General features: G+C 46.8%; 2 protein-coding genes across 2 annotated transcripts; both read right to left on the bottom strand.

The window, feature by feature from the left end:
- Positions 1-3257: 3257 nt before the first annotated feature.
- LOC135549552 (E3 ubiquitin-protein ligase znrf2-like) lies at positions 3258-7624 on the bottom strand. The gene is made up of 5 exons (XM_064979616.1): positions 6720-7624; positions 6202-6343; positions 4769-4864; positions 4536-4641; positions 3258-4455 (listed from the first exon to the last, which is right to left on the bottom strand). The coding sequence occupies exons 1-5, from the start codon at positions 7110-7112 to the stop codon at positions 4398-4400; spliced, it is 795 nt and encodes a 264-aa protein (XP_064835688.1). The 5' UTR covers positions 7113-7624; the 3' UTR covers positions 3258-4397.
- A 2225-nt stretch (positions 7625-9849) lies between these two features.
- LOC135549032 (maturin-like) lies at positions 9850-14495 on the bottom strand. Its single transcript, XM_064979102.1, has 3 exons — positions 13972-14495; positions 11924-12046; positions 9850-11489 (listed from the first exon to the last, which is right to left on the bottom strand). Exons 1-3 carry the CDS (start codon positions 14140-14142, stop codon positions 11382-11384), a joined length of 402 nt encoding a protein of 133 aa, XP_064835174.1. The 5' UTR covers positions 14143-14495; the 3' UTR covers positions 9850-11381.
- Positions 14496-20354: the final 5859 nt, after the last annotated feature.

Raw genomic sequence — 20354 nt, forward strand, 5'->3', positions numbered from 1 at the left:
GTGCACGTTGTGTAGTTCAGAACATGTCTGAGGCTTTATTCCAGAGGAATGTTTTTGGGCGGGCTGACTGGATCAAATCTTGTAAATGAATGCTAATGTTTCAGCTGCGTGAAAACATTACATTTGATCCTTTGTGCTAACCTCGTTCCACCATCTTGATCTCGGAAGCTTACAGGCCGGGTCAGGACGGTGGATGAGGCTAGTTTTATTCTTTGTTCATCAATAACACGTTTACCACAACCACCAGCTGGTAACCCATCCGTAGTGCTGCTGGTAAATACTGGGCCAGGATGGTAAAGATGTCAATGGATCACTTTTTGGTTGAATTCAGAACGGGCCGCAGGTCTTTGGAATGACATAGAGACAGTCGTGTTATTGTATCATGCCGATGAACTGTGTGTGGAGATGCGTTGCCCTGTTTAGATGACATTTTTTCAGGGTTAGAAAGGGAATTAGGATATGACTAAGGGAATATAGAAATAATATAGCGTTAGTGGGATTTGCACGAAACTAAAACATAAACACAACATGTAATGTTTCGTGAGCTGAAGTGAAACGTACCAGAAATGTTCCATACGCACAAAAAGCTTCTCTCCAATTTTGTACATCCCTGTTAGTGAGTATTTCTCCTATGCCAAGATAATCTATCCAACTGACAGGTGTGCATATCAAGAAGCTGATTAATTAAACAGCATTATTCCTTTGTGCTGGGGACAATAAAAGGCCACTCTAACAATGACAACACCACAGATGTCTCAACTTTTGATAGTGTGCGATTGGCATGCTGACTGTAGGCATGTCCACCAGAGCTGTTGCTAGAGAATTTAATGTTGATTTCTCTACCATAAGCTGCCTCTGCCATTTTAGAATTTGACAGTACATCCAACTGGCCACACAACCGCAGAGCACTGTGGGTTAGCGGTTTGCTGATGTGAGCGGCGTGCCCCTGGTGGAGGTGGGCTTACGGTATGGACAACAATTGCATTTTATCGATGGCAATTGGAATGCACAGCGATAGCTTGACAAGATCCTGAGGCCCATTGTCGTGCCAATCATCCGCCACCATCGCCTCATGTTTCAGCATGGTAACGCACGGCCCCGTGTCGCAAGGATCTGTACACAATTCCTGGAAGCTGAAATTGTCCCAATTATTCAATTGCCTGCATACTCACCAGACATGTCACCCATTGGGTCAGTTTGGAGTGCCCTGAATTGACGTGTACAACAACATCTTCCAGTTCCCGCCAATATCCAGCAACTTAGCACAGCCATTGAAGAGTGGGACAACATTCCACAGGCCACAATTAACAGCCTGATCAACTCTATGCGAAGGAGATCTGTCACGCTGCATGAGGAAAATCGTGGTCACACCAGATACTGACTGGTGTGATCCACGCTCCTTTTTTTTATGGTATCTGTGACCAACCGATGCATATCTCTATTCCCAGTCGTGTGAAATCCATAGATGAGGGCCTAATGAATTGATTTCAAATGAATAATTTGACTAAAATTAACTGTACCTCAGTAAAGACTTTAAATTGTTAAATGTTGCAATTTATATTTTGGTAGTCTTTTTCAGCACTGCTCAAAAAACCAACAGGTTTAATTAAACTAAGATATTGAGTATTACATATTTTATAAACCTAGCTGTGACTGACATTTCTCCCGATGGCCAAATAATGTATACTGTAGCCATGAACACTCATAAGTCATGCACTATGCCTTAACTCAATGAGCCCCTTTTAGCCAATGAGATGAGCCGGACACACTAAGAATGCCGACTGCATGGGCGATGATGGGTTGTAAAAGTGTAAATGATTATATCACTATTTCACTTTTACATATTTTAACAGCTCTATTTATATGGTTTCAAGGCTGGCATTCTCGCATGAACCTGGTTGGTAACTTGCTTACTATCTCAAGGTTTTGGTCCAGACTCCAGCTGCGAAACACGGCTATATTTCAGTGCACCATCCGACTGAAGGTAATGGACAAGTAGGCGAGCTACGATTAGTTTGAATATTTCAGACTCTCCTGAGGTAGCTTGTAGGAGCTCACCAAGTAACGTGGAGTTTAACAATAACATAGAGTATATTAATTTCTCCAGTCCATATAACGAATAGAAGGGACAACAATAGAAATGGAATAATATTTTCCTCGCTTACGCAGTGAAAAATGGTCAGACTCCAGCCACACTAGTCATAGACTTCTTCCTGCACCGGAGCGCCAAGTCTAGGTCCAAAAGGCTCCTTAACAGCTTCTAACCCCAAGCCATAAGACTGCTGAACAGTTAATCAAATGGCTACCCGGACTATTTACATTTCCCCCCAAACCCCACGTTGCTGCTGCTCGCTGTGTATCTATGCATAGTCACTACAAATTGCCTTGACGAACCTGTACCCCCCAAACATTGACCCGGTACCCCCTGTATATAGCTTCGTTATTTTATTACTTTTAACTTTTTATTTAGTCAATATTTTCTTAACTGCATTGCTGGTTAAGGGCTTGTAAGTAAGCATTTCACGGTAAGGTCTGCACCTGTTGTATTCAGCGCACGTGACAAATAAAATGTGATTTGAAAAATGTGCCTGTCACAAAGGGTCTTTCTTTCCGTTTCCCATTCCTCCCCCATCCACTCTCCCAACCCCTGCAGGACTACACCTTGAATGAAGTGCCTTGCTCAAGGGCACATCTGCAGAGTTTTCACCTCGTCGGCTTGGGGATTTGTACCAGTGACGTTTCGATTACTGGCCCAGCGCTTTTTTGAACCGCTAGGCCACCTGCTGACCCTGCCTGTTCCTCCCCTGACCAAGAAAATAGTTTGCCGCTGAATCTAGTTGATGATCCAAATCAAATGTATTTATAAAGCTCTTCTTACATCAGCGGATATCTCAAAGTGCTGTACAGAAACCCAGCCTAAAACCCCAAACAGCAAGCAATGCAGGTGTAGAAGCACAGTGGCTAGGACAAACTCCCTAGAAAGGCCAGAACCTAGGAAGAAACCTAGAGAGGAACCAGGCTATGAGGTGGCCAGTCCTCTTCTGGTTGTGCCGGGTGGAGATAACAGAACATGGCCAAGATGTTCATCCCTATTGGGTTCTGGTCAAAAGTAGTGCACTCTGTAGGGTTTAGGGTGCCCAGACATGAAGACTGACATGAATTGGATGTGGGCTTGGAGAGATGACTGGTTCAATTGAAACAGGAGACACTAATGTATTTAAAAGGACATAAGGAGTGTGAATGAGTTACTTCAGAAATCAATTTGATACATTTTTATTCTTAGTTTCTTAAACCTCAGAAAGTTCTGATTCAGTAATATTAAAATATAGTACATATGTAATACCCATGATTTAAACATACATTAATGATATTGTGAACATATATATTCACTATATTTTTACAGTACATATTCTGGAGCTGATTTGTGCTTTAGTTCTTTATTCGATGAATTCAAGCTCTTATGCAAAATATACATTTCACAGTGAAGTCTGGAGTAAATCAAAAAGGTTTTAATTACCTGTATGCTCCCTTTAAATTGATTTTACACAACCACAGAAATCAAAACGAAGGGCAACAGAACATGCGATTTCATAATTGACATAAGTACAAATGAAGGTCAGAAGTAACTGCGTGTTTCAGCCACAGCACTCAGACCGTGTGTCTTACTACAGTAGAAACGGCTGTCTAAATACCCTCATTCTACACCGTTAAAATCAAACCCCATTAATCCATTGTTATAATAGCGTAATACTAACAATGAAGGTATCCACCCCTACCCACTAGAGTAGATCTGAGAGGAATATGAAGTCTCGCTGTGTGTCCATGCACCACCGTGTTCCTCAAGTCATCATCGTTCATCAGTGTCTTATATAAGCATGAGCAGCGTCCTCATTGTCAGTCAGCTGAAGTACAAGTCTATTGTGAGCATCTCTAAATGAGCATTCCAGGCATATTAGGGGTATCCTGGTGAGGCAAAAGAGTAGGCTGCACTTTACAGGCTAGGGTCGTCATTCTTCAAACACTGGTCAGACGTAGATATAAGTAGAGTAGATTCACGGACCAGCAGGTCAGCCGTAGATCTAGGTGAAGTAGATTCATGGGCCAGCATGTCATGAGGACGTAGATCTGGATGAAGTAGATTCATAGGCCAGCATGTCATGAAGAAGTAGATCTAGGTAAAGTAGAGTCATAGGCCAGCATGTCATGAGGAAGTAGATATGGATGAAGTAGATTCATAGGCCAGCATGTCATGAAGAAGTAGATCTAGGTAAAGTAGATTCATAGGCCAGCATGTCATGAAGAAGTAGATCTAGGTAAAGTAGATTTATAGGCCAGCATGAAGACGTAGATCTGGATGAACTAGGTAGATAGTAGACATGCCATGGATATCTGAAGCTTTAATCCGAGGGGTGCTCTGGACACGAACGATTCACCTCAAACCACTCGTCTATACACCTGAGAGCCAGAGAGAGAGGGAACCATGAGTAAAGTAACAGCATCTTACTGTGATCGTGTGTGTGTGTGTGTGTGGTTACCCTTTGTGGTAGATACAGAGACAGGGCAGTCGAGCGATGGTGTCTCCCTGCTCCATCTCGTCTAGACAGATGGCACACTCCTCACTATCCTTCTCCAGAACGTCCTCTGGGACAAAAGACACCACATTATCATCACCATCCTGACATCACTACCATGCTAGCCAATCAGAAGGCCAGACGGACAGGCAGACTAACAAGACATAACACACACACGCATACAGTCACACACTGACCGTTGTAGGCGAGTCGTGGCTTGGTGAGACACATGATCAGGTGGATCTCCATCTCATCTGACACCAAAAACTTACTGCACACAGGACAGTGGAACCCTGGGAAATATAGAACCGGACATGTCAGCGCTCACACACAAATAGGTCATAGGTCAACCATTGGTCAACCATTGGAGGACCACAAGGTCCTCTTCTTATCTGCCCAGCGAGGGGAGGGGGGGTGAGAACAGCCCAGCGTGGGGAGGGTGAGAACAGCCCAGCGAGGGAGGGGGTGAGAACAGCCCAGCGAGGGGGTGAGAACAGCCCAGCGAGGGGAGGGGGGGTGAGAACAGCCCAGCGAGGGGAGGGGGGGGCGAGAACAGCCCAGCGAGGGGAGGGGGAGTGAGAACAGCCCAGCGAGGGGAGGGGGGGGGTGAGAACAGCCCAGAGAGGGGAGGGGGTGTGAACAGCCCAGAGAGGGGAGGGGGTGAGAACAGCCCAGAGAGGGGAGGGGGTGAGAACAGCCCAGAGAGGGGAGGGGGTGAGAACAGCCCAGAGAGGGGAGGGGGGTGAGAACAGCCCAGAGAGGGGAGGGGGTGAGAACAGCCCAGAGAGGGGAGGGGGTGAGAACAGCCCAGAGAGGGGAGGGGGTGAGAACAGCCCAGAGAGGGGAGGGGGTGAGAACAGCCCAGCGAGGGGAGGGGGTGTGAGAACAGCCCAGCGAGGGGAGGGGGTGTGAGAACAGCCCAGCGAGGGGAGGGGGGTGTTGAGAACAGCCCAGCGTGGGGAGGGGGTGGTGAGAACAGCCCAGCGTGGGGAGGGGGTGGTGAGAACAGCCCAGCGAGGGGAGGGGGTGGTGAGAACAGCCCAGCGAGGGAGGGGGTGGTGAGAACAGCCCAGCGAGGGGAGGGGGTGGTGAGAACAGCCCAGCGAGGGGAGGGGGTGAGAACAGCCCAGCGAGGGGAGGGGGTGAGAACAGCCCAGCGAGGGGGGGTGAGAACAGCCCAGCGAGGGGAGGGGGGTGGTGAGAACAGCCCAGCGAGGGGAGGGGGGGTGGTGAGAACAGCCCAGCGAGGGGAGGGGGGTGAGAACAGCCCAGCGAGGGGAGGGGGTGAGAACAGCCCAGCGAGGGGAGGGGTGAGAACAGCCCAGCGAGGGAGGGGTGAGAACAGCCCAGCGAGGGGAGGGGGTGAGAACAGCCCAGCGAGGGGAGGGGGTGAGAACAGCCCAGCGAGGGGAGGGGGGTGAGAACAGCCCAGCGAGGGGAGGGGGGTGAGAACAGCCCAGCGAGGGGAGGGGGGTGAGAACAGCCCAGCGAGGGGAGGGGGGTGAGAACAGCCCAGCGAGGCGAGGGGGGTGAGAACAGCCCAGTGAGGCGAGGGGGTGAGAACAGCCCAGATTCCTTGTTGTGAAATAAGATGTGGTGTAGACAGTCAGGCCCAGGAATACACACGTACCTCCCAGTAGGTTAGGGGACAGGTGAAGTGGTAGAGAGCCAATCATCAGCTGGTGTTCTCCTCTCTCCCAGTCTGGCTCCTCCTGGTCCAGACTGTTACCGAACACATCCGTCCTGCTCCGCCCGCCATGAGTTACATTAATCTGGTGGACACACACACGTCAAGATACTGGACATAGATATGACTGAATTACACAGGCATAACTGACCATGATTTGAACCTGTGTACCACAAGACTGTGTTAGCCTCCTGAACTAAAGCCTTGGCATTGGCTTGGTGAGCTAAAACAAGACTGTGTTAGCCTCCCGAACTAAAGCCTTGGCATTGGCTTGGTGAGCTAAAACAAGACTGTGTTAGCCTCCTAAACTAAAGCCTTGGCATTGGCTTGGTGAGCTAAAACAAGACTGTGTTAGCCTCCTGAACTAAAGCCTTGGCGAGCTAAAACAAATCTTCATGTGTCAGGCAGTTACTCATCATGTAACTGTTGTCCCAAACCACTTCCATTACACTCATACACACCTGGTGGTAGGAGCTGGGTCGGTTCCATCCGGTGTAGTGAATTTGGGGCCCACCAGGCCCAGCTGTGTATCTGAACACTGGGGTAGTGCTGCCTCCAGAGGAGGGGACAGGGCTAGAATATGCCCGGGTTCGACTCTCAGCCATGGGGCTACTCTGCCTGACACCCATGATGGCTCCTGTCCTGTTCTGATGTCCACAAAATATGAAGTCCGGTAAGGTCTGTGTGAAGGTCTGTGAAACAGAAGTTCTAGCCAGTCCTCTAGCCTCATAAAGCTTTCCAAAATCCCATCGAGGGTCAGGTGTTGAAAATGGTCCCACACACTGCAAAGTTTCAGATAATTGTTGATTCGCTATATCAATTTGATTATATCTGTCCCTATTCAAATAAACCATAAATAGCCTAGGAAAAATGCTGGAAACTTGATGTCACAATAGAGAGACAGAGAGCGCATGACTGTGTCCAGTCCAGCAGTCGTGTAGACAGCCAAAACAAAGGGAAACAGACAAAGAAATATCAGTGGTTTGAAAAGTCAATAAACGTAACCTCCAATATAGAACGGAATTATTTTCGATGGACAAAATGCACTCCCAACTCGCTGCTTCAGTTCGAAGTGTATTCGTGCGTCGCAGAAGTATTCCAATAGTCCATGCGCTTTGGTCATGGGTGGTTTGCCGCACAACAACTCAACAACTCCGACACCGCGACTGTCCCACTTTAGTGACTATATGCACACTTCTCGATTACAAACTGAATTTAAAATATAGGCTATTACAATCTCACGAGTGTCTAAAAGAAAGCGGCGTCGCTCTTGAGTTCGAGCTGCTCTGCTGTAGTCTATCTAGTCTGCTGACTGTGATTGTTGACGAGAGAGAAGCAGGAGCTGCCCTAATGCCCTCTTCCTCTTGTGTGTGTGTGTGACAGGTCAAGTGACGTCAACCCCATGAGCAACAGTTGCACGGACACAGATCATTACACAGCGTTTCCAAAACGATGTCTTCTTCGACCCAAGCGGTGCGTGCACGTGTTGGTCTTTGCCCGAACAGTACACAGCTGATTAAAATGATCACGGCTTGATGATTAGTTTATTATTTGAATGAATGGTGTAGTGATAGGGGAAAAAACAAACCATGCAGGGAGTTTGGGAAACCCTGGATAGACATAGTAGGTGTTAACAAGCCAGTCCGATATGACCATTAAATATGTCATATAGATTATATTTAATATGTACGGTATATTTGCATAGAAAGTCAGACTCGTTGCTTCCTCAAACAGTTTTATTGAATACCTTCATACACACTGGAGGTCAAACAGAAAACACACATTAGATTAGCTTGAACAAAAAAAAGTATTAAATCATTTAAATACAAATCAAGAGACATGTTTATAGGACAAAGTAAAGACTTTAAACTATTCAGAGAGCAAGTTAAATGTATTATAGTTGCCATGTTCAGAGATACAGTGCCTTTAGAGTAGAACGCACTGTATCCATACTCCTTGAAATATTCCACATTTTGTTGTTACAGCAGGGCTATTCAATTCTTACCCTACGAGGTCAGTAGCCTGCTGGTGTCTGTTCTACAGATAATTAATTACACCCACCTGGTGTCCCAGGTCTAAACCAGTCCCTGATTAGAGGGGAATCACTCACCTGGTGTCCCAGGTCTAAACCAGTCCCTGATTAGAGGGGAATCACTCACCTGGTGTCCCAGGTCTAAACCAGTCCCTGATTAGAGGGGAATCACCCACCTGGTGTCCCAGGTCTAAAATAGTCCCTGATTAGAGGGGAATCACTCACCTGGTGTCCCAGGTCTAAACAAGTCCCTGATTAGAGGGGAACCACCCACCTGGTGTCCCAGGTCTAAACCAGTCCCTGTTTAGAGACGAACACTGAAAAATGCAGTGGGACTGGCTTCGAGGTCCAGAGTTTAAGATCACATTGAGATGTTGTGTCACTGTCCTTCACCAAACGCCCCATAATGTTAAAGTGGAATAATGTTTTTAGACAGTTTTGCTAATTAATTTTTAAGAAAGGACTAATTCTGTGTGCAATAATAGTGTTTAACGTGATATTTGAATGACTATGTACCCCACACATACAGTTAGTTATCTGTAAGGTCCGTCAGTCGAGCAGTGAATTTCAAACACAGATTAGACCACAAACCCCATGGAGAGGTTTTCCAATGTTTCACAAAGAAGGGCAGCTATTGGTAGATGGGGTTAAAAAACAGACAATGAATATCCCTTTGAGCCTGGTGAAATTATTAATTACACTTTGGATGGTGTATTTAATCCATTGTGAAATTCAGTCTGTAACACAACACAATGTGGAATAAGTCAAGGGGTGTGAGTACATCAACACAATGTGGAATAAGTCAAGGGGTGTGAGTACATCAACACAATGTGGAATAAGTCAAGGGGTGTGAGTACATTCTGAAGGCTCTGTAGATACGTGTGTGGTTCAGTGTGGTGGAAGAATGTTGATTACAGGTAGAAAGATGTTGCCTGTCGATGCAGATCCAGGATCAGTTTACCTTGCCCCTGTGATCACAACTTCATCCGACTCCTTCAGGGCCGTGGGGAAAGTAAAAGCAAAGCAGTGCACTGATGGTGGTGCCACACACACACACACACACACACACACACACACACACACACACACACACACACACACACACACACACACACACACACACACACACACACACACACACACACACACACACACACACACACACACACACACACACACACACACCAGCATTTGGCCGACCTCACAGCAGTACACGTGAAACAGTTTCTACCGTAGGGGATTACAATTCTGTTCTATTCCTCCCTCCACTTTCACCGCTAACATTGTTACAAGGACACAGCAATGTGCTGGTTAACATTGTGTGGTACAGTGGATGGTTACGGTGCGGTGTTACATGGTTGACACGGACAGTTCTCTGTAGGTCCTGGTGGCTGGTGGCCTGGCTGGGGGGGTAGGGAGGGTGCTGAGCCGGTGTGGGGGGGGGGGGTGCTGAGCCGGCTTGGGGGGGGGGGGGGGGGTGCTGAGCCGGCGTGGGGGGGGGGGTGCTGAGTCGGCTTGGGGGTGGGGGGTGCTGAGCCGGCTTGGGGGTGGGGGGGGGGTGCTGAGCCGGCTTGGGGAGTGATATATTTACCATGCTAGAACCAGCCTGCAGGTGGTTAGTAATAGTAACTCTAGTCATGTTGTAGTCTACTATATGTATAACTGCTGTCTGTTGTGATTAGTCATAATAGTCTAGTTCTATGGCAAGGCTGTGGCACGGCTGTGGCACGGCTGGGGCACGGCTGGGGCACGGCTGTGGCACGGCTGGGGCACGGCTGGGGCACGGCTGGGGCACGGTTGGGGCACGGCTGGGGCACGGCTGGGGCACGGCTGGGGCACGGCTGTGGCACGGCTGGGGCACGGCTGGGGCACGGCTGTGGCACGGCTGGGGCACGGCTGGGGCACGGCTGGGGCACGGCTGTGGCACGGCTGGGGCACGGCTGGGGCACGGTTGGGGCACGGCTGGGGCACGGCTGGGGCACGGCTGGGGCACGGCTGGGGCACGGTTGGGGCACGGCTGGGGCACGGCTGGGGCACGGCTGGGGCAAGGCTGTGTGTGCGCGTTTGTGTGTTAGAGGTCGACTGATTATGATTTTTCAACGCCGATACCGATTATTGGAGGACCAAAAAAAAGCCGATACTGACTAATCGGCCGATTTAGAAAAATGTATTTGTGATAATGACAATTACAACAATACTGAATGAACACTTATTTTAACTTAATATAATACATCAACAAAATCAATTTAGCCTCAAGTAAATAATGTAACATGTTCAATTTGGTTTAAATAATGCAAAAACAAAGTGTTGAAGAAAGTAAAAGTGCAATATGTGCCATGTAAAAAAGCTAACGTTTAAGTTCCTTGTTCAGAACATGAGAACACATGAAAGCTGGTGGTTCCTTTTAACATGTCTTCAATATTCCCAGGTAAGAAGTTTTAGGTTGTAGTTATTATAGGACTATTTCCCTCTAATCCATTTGTATTTCATTAACCTTTGACTATTGGATGTTCTTATAGGCACTTTAGTATTGACAGTGTAACAGTATAGCTTCCGTAGGCTCAGACCGAGTGACGTTTGAAACGCTATTATGGCGCACCCCGCTAACTAGCTAGCCATTTCACTTCGGTTACACCGGTTACGTCCTGCGTTATATGCAACGCAGGACACGAGGCAGTTAACCCACTGTTCCTAGGCCGTCATTGAAAATAAGAATGTGTTCTTAACTGACTTGCCTAGTTAAATTAAGGTATATATAAATAAATAAAATATATATTTTTTAAATTGGCAAATCGGCGCCCAAAAATACAGATTTCTGATTGTTATGAAAACTTGAAACCATTCCGATTAATCGGTCAACCTCTAGTGTGTGTCTGTGTGTGTGGGGGGGGGGGGGGGGGGGGGAGTGCACAATCTGGGGAGCAAAGCTTTTGAGAAGCAGGCTGTCCTGTGTGTGTGTGTGTGTGTGTGAGTATACATTATGACTGTTTATCGTCGCTACAGGGGCGTTGGGCCTGTGTGTTGTTGTAGGTGATGAGACCAGGGGAATGGGTAGTTATTGTAGCCCTACTGGACACCTCATCTGTGGGCATCACTGCTGGCTGACTCCCATTTGCTGGTGGTCTGCCTCTGGTTCCTCCTCCATGCCTGCATGGTACTGCTCAAACGTCTCATCATCTATGTCCGGTAGACCCAGCAACTGGAGAGAGAGAGAGAGAGAGAAAATAAGAGAGAAAATAAGAGAGGGAGAGAGAGGTGAGACTCGAGAGAAAGGGGGAAGAGAGCTTTAAAGCTAACTCCAGCCCTTCAAGATGGATGTGTATCCTCCCTGTCAAAGACAAGTGTAACCCAGTCCTGAAGAGCTTATAGCGGCAGGGTGTGCAGGCTATAGCTCCAGCCCTGCACTAACACATCTGGTTATGTTAAATGAAAGAGAAGACACTCTACCACTCCCCCCCCCAAAGGTATCCAGCCTATTTGAGTCATTTAGCAGACGTTCTTATCCAGTGGACTTAAGAGTTAGTAATGTATGTAAAGACACGAGGGAGAGGGTGACATTTAACAGTTGTTATGTTGTATTCTTTAGTAATGTAGTTGTAATATTGTGTATAGCGTTGTTGTCCATGTACTTACAGGTCTAAAGGAAGTGAACACTTTGTCCAGGACCTCTAGAAGTGTTTTCTTTCCACAGGAAGTGATGTAGTCCTGAGCTACCTGGAGGAATGGCAGGCAGTCCTCACTCTCACTCCATACATGCTGTAGACACACACACCCGCACGCGCGCGCACACACACACACACACACACACACACACACACACACACACACACACACACACACACACACACACACACACACACACACACACACACACACACACACACGTTATTAACCTGACCCATATAGCCACATTATTACCATATATGGTAGATGTTATTATTATATTATACTGTATATGTTAGATGTTATTATTAAATTATACTGTATATGGTAGATGAACAGCCACTAGAGGTAGAACACAGAGAGAGATAACACCTTCAGATCAGTAGAACACAGAGAGAGAGATAACACCTTCAGATCAGTAGAACACAGAGAGAGAGATAACGCCTTCAGATCAGTAGAACACAGAGAGAGAGAGATAACAACTTCAGATCAGTAGAACACAGAGAGAGAGAGATAACAACTTCAGATCAGTAGAACACAGAGAGAGAGATAACACCTTCAGATCAGTAGAACACAGAGAGAGAGATAACACTTTCAGATCAGTAGAACACAGAGAGAGAGATAACGCCTTCAGATCAGTAGAACACAGAGAGAGAGATAACAACTTCAGATCAGTAGAACACAGAGAGAGAGAGATAACAACTTCAGACAAACATGGACGTAAGTGAATCACGCATGTGTAACTGAACCTGTGTTAGCCTCCTGAACTAAAGCCTTGACACACAGATGAGCTTACCAGGACCCCCCCCCCTGATAGCAGTATTGATCGGCATGGTAACAGAATCTCATCTGTGTGTGTGTGGGAGATGGGTGAAATGGGTTTGTTAGTTGGGATATTGAATATCAGGGAGGGGGCCACCTATAGCTGTGCTATGGACGGCTATAGGAGAGTGTCTGAACAGAGAACCAGTGATAGATGGATCCATCAGACCTGTTTGTCCAGATACAGGGCTTTAACAGGAAGTCTGTCCTGATGAAGGAAGTTATACCCTGATAAAGACAGAGCTCCTAGCTCTGAGCTCCTAGTGTGTGGCTCTCTTTTATTTCCAAGTTTTCTATTCCGCTAGCCAACACCTCGCCTAAATAGGTGCGTTTCTTTATTTTCTAGATTCCTGATACAGGACTATAACAGGAAATCTGTCCAGAAATAACAGGAAGTCTGTCCAGAAATAACAGGAAGTATTTCCAGATATATGGCTATAACAGGAAGTCTGTCCAGATACCGGGGTTGTAACAGGAAGTCTGTCCAGATACAGGGGTTGTAACAGGAAGTCTGTCCTGATAAGGGGTTGTAACAGGAAGTCTATCCAGATACAGGGGTTGTAACAGGAAGTCAGTCCAGATACAGGGGTTGTAACAGGAAGTCTGTCCAGATACATGAAGATGGAGGTCTGAGAGAGAAAGAGTGATAGTGAGATAGAGAGAGGGAGGGTGAGAAAGTGGGGGCGAGGGGGAAGGGTAGGATGGGGCCTAGTGCAGTAAACATTCACAGACAGACCAGAGAGGGGAGGAGCTGAGTGACGCTTTACTTGCATTACATATTTGCATATAAAATGTATACAACATGAAGTATTACTGCCAGTTGCTAAGGAGGGATGCATGGCTCTGAGACCTTCTGGTACCGTGGCTGCTGCCTATTTTTACGCCTGGCGCCGGGCCAGGAGAACTGTGGTCCCTGCCCTCTGACCCCGGCGGGCTGATGGAGAGTGGGGACTAGAGAGCAGTAGACGCTTCTCTAACAAAACAACAACAGCACTGCTATTGCAGGCTTGTGTCCATGCGCAGGACAGGCGGCCTAAATAATGCTGCCAAAACAACATGCGTGCTATTGTCAGGTGCAGTGACATCATTCCCGTTGCGCACACACAGACACACACTGCACCGGGGGATCCGAGAGGCAAACCTCAAAACACCGAAACCACACATGCGTACGCGTGCGCGCGCGAACACACACTTACGAAATGCTCAATCCCTCCCGTCATGTTATCCGGACAAAGGACATAGAAAGAGATTCCCGGTTCTGCGTAGAAGTCCAGTCTTCTCTCATCATCCTCCTCCGCGAAGATCAGATCGAACGGAACCGACGAACACCACTTCTCCGCCACCTCCACCAGCTGCTTAAACTCCATCTCTCTCTCTCACACTCTTATTTTCTCTCTCTGCGTCCTCCTCTCCGTTAGTCCTGCCCGTTTGTGGGGGTCCGGATCGCCGGTATAGGCTAGTCTGTGGTCTCGTGCACACGTCCCGGTGATGCTGCTGTCTCTCGGTGAATAAAAACAGCTGACCGGACATACATTAGCTTACAGTTTCACCTAACGCGCCATCCGCATGGCGAGAGCGACAAGATATCTTCACTGTTGCATTACACTTCCGTCACGGTATTCGGTAACGATACGGTGTTTTCTCAAGCCCTCATCCTTTCTTTAGTCCGTTAACCGATGAGATCAGCGGGACGCTGTCGGTTCTGGGTCTGCATAGCTTACACACGCACAGGGCCTGGAACGTGAATACGTCCGTTAACGATTCAACGCGATGACGACAGGCTGAGATGCAGCACCGGGCTGTCATCAATAGATTCTGTGCTTTTATTCTCAACAGAGCATGGGAATAGCCTAGTGTGTCGTTTCAGATGCATTCCCAATAATACATTAATTGTATCCTATATATGCCTATATGCCCAATTGTATTTTATAGGCACTGTCTATAAATGTCATAATACCGAAAAGTAAGTGTAATCACAACAAGTAGGCTAAAAGCTGTAGCCTATGCTAGGCTGCTTATTGCTTCGTATTTTAATAATAGGCTAACTAACACCTTTTGCCAATGTTGTTTAGGCTACTGAAGGTTATTTCCACAACCTCTTGCCATCTGAATGAATGAGGGATGCTTTTCAGTTCATAAAGCCGACAGAATATGGGTGTGTAGGCTACCATAAATACATTTTGTACAGCAGTGTTCCCCGACTGTGGTGGTCTCATTTAGCCCCCCAAGTTTTTGGAGCAAAAAAACCCACAAAAAAACTTTTTTTTAAATATATATTTATTTTCATTGTTGGATATAAAATATTGTAAAAACACCAGGAAATCAGCTCCAAGTGATTTTTAATTTAAGAAATCTGTTCCCAAATATTCCCACGCATAATAGAGAGACACGTGATTGTATACGAATATAAACAAGGTTTGAAATTATTATGTTTTAGTCAATATCTGTTAGGGATTCTTTCGTCAATTTGCAATCTACAAATTATTTGTAATTATGTTCCGGCCCGCCACCATCAACTCAACAAAAAATAATCTAGGCTGAATCTAGTAGTTGATGATCCCTGCTGTACAGTGTGGACCTGACATAGCCAGTACCGTTTCTGACCGCTAGGTGACAGCAGCACCCAATCTATATTGCCCCTCTCTGGTGAAATGATTTACTGGTCCACCGTTAAATCATGAGATCATAGATATGGCACCCTGAAAACTGAACTCTATGGGTAGATTTCACAGACATAGATTAAGCCTAATCCTAGACTCCTTCCCTACAAGAACTGATCACCATAAGCCAAGGCTTTCATCTGGTTCTTGTAGGGGAAGGCCCCTCCCTCCCCTACATGTACTGATCACCTTGAGCCAAGGCTTTTATCTGACTCTCTTAGGGGAAGACCCATCCCTCCTTCCTTAGAAGTACTGATCACCTTGAGGTTTTTGGCATCTGGAACCTTCCATCGTGAAAACAAGAGATGTGTGTAGTGTAAGTGAACAGGATGTATGCAGAATTACATAACATTTCCTGATGCTGCTGCCCAGACCAACTACAAGGTAGAGTTCTATGAATATGGGAACATCCCAGGAGTCGTCGGCTTTATAGATGAATGTCATATTCCAATCAAGTGTCCATCTACAGCAGATGCTGAGGAGTAAAGGAGTAAAAACTGGTTCTCAATAAATGTACAACATGTGTGCACTCCCAATTTTGCACATCTCCAACATTGTTGCGCGTTGGAAAGGCGCAACTCATGACTCAAGGGTTTTCCAACATTCCTCTTTGTATGCTCAGCTTGAAGGAGGACAACATAGTGGAATCATACTTGGTGACAGTGGGTATCCATGGTGACAGTGGGTATCCATGGTGACAGTGGGTACGCACAGACCAACTTCTTGTTCACCTCATCTTCATGCAATAGGAGCTAAGCAACAACGGTACAACCAAGCTCATATCCGCACCAGAGGTGGGAGTCATTTCACCAGAGTCATTTCCAGTGTCTCAGAAACACATTGCACTTTCAACCAAGAAGATGCTGCATTGTCATAATTGCAAGAGCAGTGCTTCACAATGACCTCAAAAAGCATGGCTGCCCAGGGCTTCACAATGACCTCAAACAGCATGGCTTCCCAGTGCTTCACAATGACCTCAAACAGCATGGCTTCCCAGTGCTTCACAATGACCTCAAACAGCATGGCTTCCCAGTGCTTCACAATGACCTCAAACAGCATGGCTTCCCAGTGCTTCACAATGACCTCAAACAGCATGGCTTCCCAGTGCTTCACAATGACCTCAAACAGCATGGCTTCCCAGGGCTTCACAATGACCTTAAACAGCATGGCTGCCCTTTCCTTCACAATGACCTCAAACAGCATGGCTTCCCAGTGCTTCACAATGACCTCAAACAGCATGGCTGCCCTTTCCTTCACAATGACCTTAAACAGCATGGCTGCCCTTTCCTTCACAATGACCTCAAACAGCATGGCTGCCCTTTCCTTCACAATGACCTCAAACAGCATGGCTGCCCTTTCCTTCACAATGACCTTAAACAGCATGGCTGCCCTTTCCTTCACAATGACCTCAAACAGCATGGCTTCCCAGTGCTTCACAATGACCTCAAACAGCATGGCTGCCCTTTCCTTCACAATGACCTTAAACAGCATGGCTGCCCTTTCCTTCACAATGACCTTAAACAGCATGGCTGCCCTTTCCTTCACAATGACCTTAAACAGCATGGCTGCCCTTTCCTTCACAATGACCTCAAACAGCATGGCTGCCCTTTCCTTCACAATGACCTCAAACAGCATGGCTGCCCTTTCCTTCACAATGACCCCAAACAGCATGGCTTCCCAGGGCTTCACAATGACCCCAAACAGCATGGCTTCCCAGGGCTTCACAATGACCTCAAACAGCATGGCTTCCCAGTGCTTCACAATGACCCCAAACATCATGGCTGCCCAGTGCTTCACAATGACCTCAAACAGCATGGCTGCCCAGTGCTTCACAATGACCTCAAACAGCATGGCTGCCCAGTGCTTCACAATGACCTCAAACAGCATGGCTGCCCAGTGCTTCACAATGACCTCAAACAGCATGGCTGCCCAGTGCTTCACAATGACCTCAAACAGCATGGCTTCCCAGTGCTTCACAATGACCTCAAACAGCATGGCTGCCCAGTGCTTCACAATGACCTCAAACAGCATGGCTGCCCAGTGCTTCACAATGACCTCAAACAGCATGGCTGCCCAGTGCTTCACAATGACCTCAAACAGCATGGCTTCCCAGTGCTTCACAATGACCTCAAACAGCATGGCTGCCCAGGGCTTCACAATGACCTCAAACAGCATGGCTGCCCAGGGCTTCACTATGACCTCAAACAGCATGGCTGCCCAGTGCTTCACAATGACCTCAAACAGCATGGCTTCCCAGTGCTTCACAATGACCTCAAACAGCATGGCTGCCCAGTGCTTCACAATGACCTCAAACAGCATGGCTGCCCAGTGCTTCACAATGACCTCAAACAGCATGGCTGCCCAGTGCTTCACAATGACCTCAAACAGCATGGCTTCCCAGTTCTTCACAATGACCTCAAACAGCATGGCTGCCCAGGGCTTCACAATGACCTCAAACAGCATGGCTGCCCAGGGCTTCACTATGACCTCAAACAGCATGGCTGCCCAGTGCTTCACAATGACCTCAAACAGCATGGCTTCCCAGTGCTTCACAATGACCTCAAACAGCATGGCTTCCCAGTGCTTCACAATGACCTCAAACAGCATGGCTGCCAAGATCCTCACATTGGAGGAGGATGATGGTGATCAAGCTATGGTAATCGATCCATGGAGATCCATGGAGATCAAGCTATGGTAATCAAGCTATGGTAATCAAGCTATGGTAATCGAGCTATGGTGATCAAGCTATGGTAATCAAGCTATGGTAATCGAGCTATGGTAATCAAGCTATGGTAATCAAGCTATGGTGATCAAGCTATGGTAATCAAGCTATGGTAATCAAGCTATGGTGATCAAGCTATGGTAATCAAGCTATGGTGATCAAGCTATGGTAATCAAGCTATGGTAATCGAGCTATGGTAATCAAGCTATGGTAATCAAGCTATGGTGATCAAGCTATGGTGATCAAGCTATGGTGATCATCTACCTCTAGAAAATGATTACATTGCTGCACTAGATCAAATCAAATCAAATTTATTTATATAGCCCTTCGTACATCAGCTGATATCTCAAAGTGCTGTACAGAAACCCAGCCTAAAACCCCAAACAGCAAGCAATGCAGGTGTAGAAGCACGGTGGCTAGGAAAAACTCCCTAGAAAAGCCAAAACCTAGGAAGAAACCTAGAGAGGAACCAGGCTATGTGGGGTGGCCAGTCCTCTTCTGGCTGTGCCGGGTAGAGATTATAACAGAACATGGCCAAGATGTTCAAATGTTCATAAATGACCAGCATGGTCGAATAATAATAAGGCAGAACAGTTGAAACTGGAGCAGCAGCACGGCCAGGTGGACTGGGGACAGCAAGGAGTCATCATGTCAAGTAGTCCTGGGGCATGGTCCTAGGGCCGCGGTTCAGTTGAAACTGGAGCAGCAGCACGGCCAGGTGGACTGGGGACAGCAAGGAGTCATCATGTCAGGTAGTCCTGGGGCATGGTCCTAGGGCTCAGGTCCTCCGAGAGAGAGAAGGAGAGAATTAGAGAACGCACACTTAGATTCACACAGGACACCGAATTGGACAGGAGAAGTACTCCAGATATAACAAACTGACCCCAGCCCCCCGACACATAAACTACTGCAGCATAAATACTGAAGGCTGAGAACATTATATGTTCAAGAGTTAAGTTTATTACATAATTTTTTCTTATGGGAGTCAAGAGATGACTGACAACATGACATATTCCCTGCAGTCCGGGGATGGCACATGTTGACTGAATGTGTCCTACCAAATGAAGATATGAACGGTCCCCTATCTGAACTGTCCAAATGTTCGTCGTCGGCGATACCTTCCAGGGGTTGCTGGCTATCAATGATCTCGGTCAAAAAGTCCCCCAGCTCATCCGTCTCTGGTCTTACTGGGGGTCCGCCACCAGCCTTGAAACACTGCCCACAAGCAAGAGCCTTTTTGTCTTCTTTAAGTTCATTTTTATGTTTTTCCACGGGACCTTAGAATGTCAAGACAATAAAGAAATTATATTAGTAATTATGTAGGATATTGTTTGTGTTACATTTCTGTCACACAAATACACTTAGACCCCACTGTGTTGTGTTACAACAAGAAAACAAACATTTCAATGTGACTCGGATTTGTAACAATAAATGAAGTATCTTACCGGAAGTTGTTGTAGCGTCCTTTTGTTTACTTTTTTAAATTTGGGTTGAATTCATTACAAACTCTAGTCCAGGTGTAGCCAGGTAGTAAAAGCACGTAGCTGTATTCCGTTATATCCACTAGATGGCACTGTCCCTTTAAAAGATACAGAAATAATGTGTGCAAACGCTTATGGGATAGTGCGTGCGCAGTGTGTAAGAGTAAGAGCAAGCAATTACACTGGAGAGCTGTTGACATCCATCACGAGTCCAACTTTACTTTAGATTGATTGACATGAGGATGTTAGCTTCTTGCTAGCTGAACAACAGTGCTCTCAGAACCACGTTGTAGAGTCAATGATAACATCATTTGAAACTGCTGTATGGGTGAGATAAGGATCTAGTGTTCCATGTGGAGTTGATAACATCATTTGGAGCTGCTGTATGGGTGAGATAAGGATCTAGTGTTCCATGTGGAGTTGATAACATCATTTGGAGCTGCTGTATTGGTGAGATAAGGATCTAGTGTTCCATGTGGAGTTGATAACATCATTTGGAGCTGCTGTATGGGTGAGATAAGGATCTAGTGTTCCATGTGGAGTTGATAACATCATTTGGAGCTGCTGTATGGGTGAGATAGGGATCAGGTGTTCCATGTGGAGTTGATAACATCATTTGGAGCTGCTGTATGGGTGAGATAAGGATCTAGTGTTCCATGTGGAGTTGATAACATCATTTGGAGCTGCTGTATGGGTGAGATAAGGACCTAGTGTTC

Source organism: Oncorhynchus masou, chromosome 12, assembly GCF_036934945.1.
Source record: "Oncorhynchus masou masou isolate Uvic2021 chromosome 12, UVic_Omas_1.1, whole genome shotgun sequence".
Lineage (NCBI taxonomy): Eukaryota > Metazoa > Chordata > Actinopteri > Salmoniformes > Salmonidae > Oncorhynchus > Oncorhynchus masou.

Bases quoted from the DNA above. Each gene is read 5' to 3' on its own strand.
- LOC135549552 (XM_064979616.1), bottom strand. From the start codon at position 7,112: ATGGTTTATTTGAATAGGGACAGATATAATCAAATTGATATAGCGAAT. The intron at 4,865-6,201 runs GTACGTGTGTAT...TATATTTCCCAG, and splicing joins GTCCCCTAACCTACTGGGAG to GGTTCCACTGTCCTGTGTGC. The intron at 4,456-4,535 runs GTAACCACACAC...TCTGGCTCTCAG, and splicing joins CTCTGTATCTACCACAAAGG to GTGTATAGACGAGTGGTTTG.
- LOC135549032 (XM_064979102.1), bottom strand. From the start codon at position 14,142: ATGGAGTTTAAGCAGCTGGTGGAGGTGGCGGAGAAGTGGTGTTCGTCG. The intron at 12,047-13,971 runs GTAAGTGTGTGT...GTGTGTCTACAG, and splicing joins CGGGAGGGATTGAGCATTTC to CATGTATGGAGTGAGAGTGA. The intron at 11,490-11,923 runs GTAAGTACATGG...CTCTCTCTCCAG, and splicing joins TGTTCACTTCCTTTAGACCT to TTGCTGGGTCTACCGGACAT.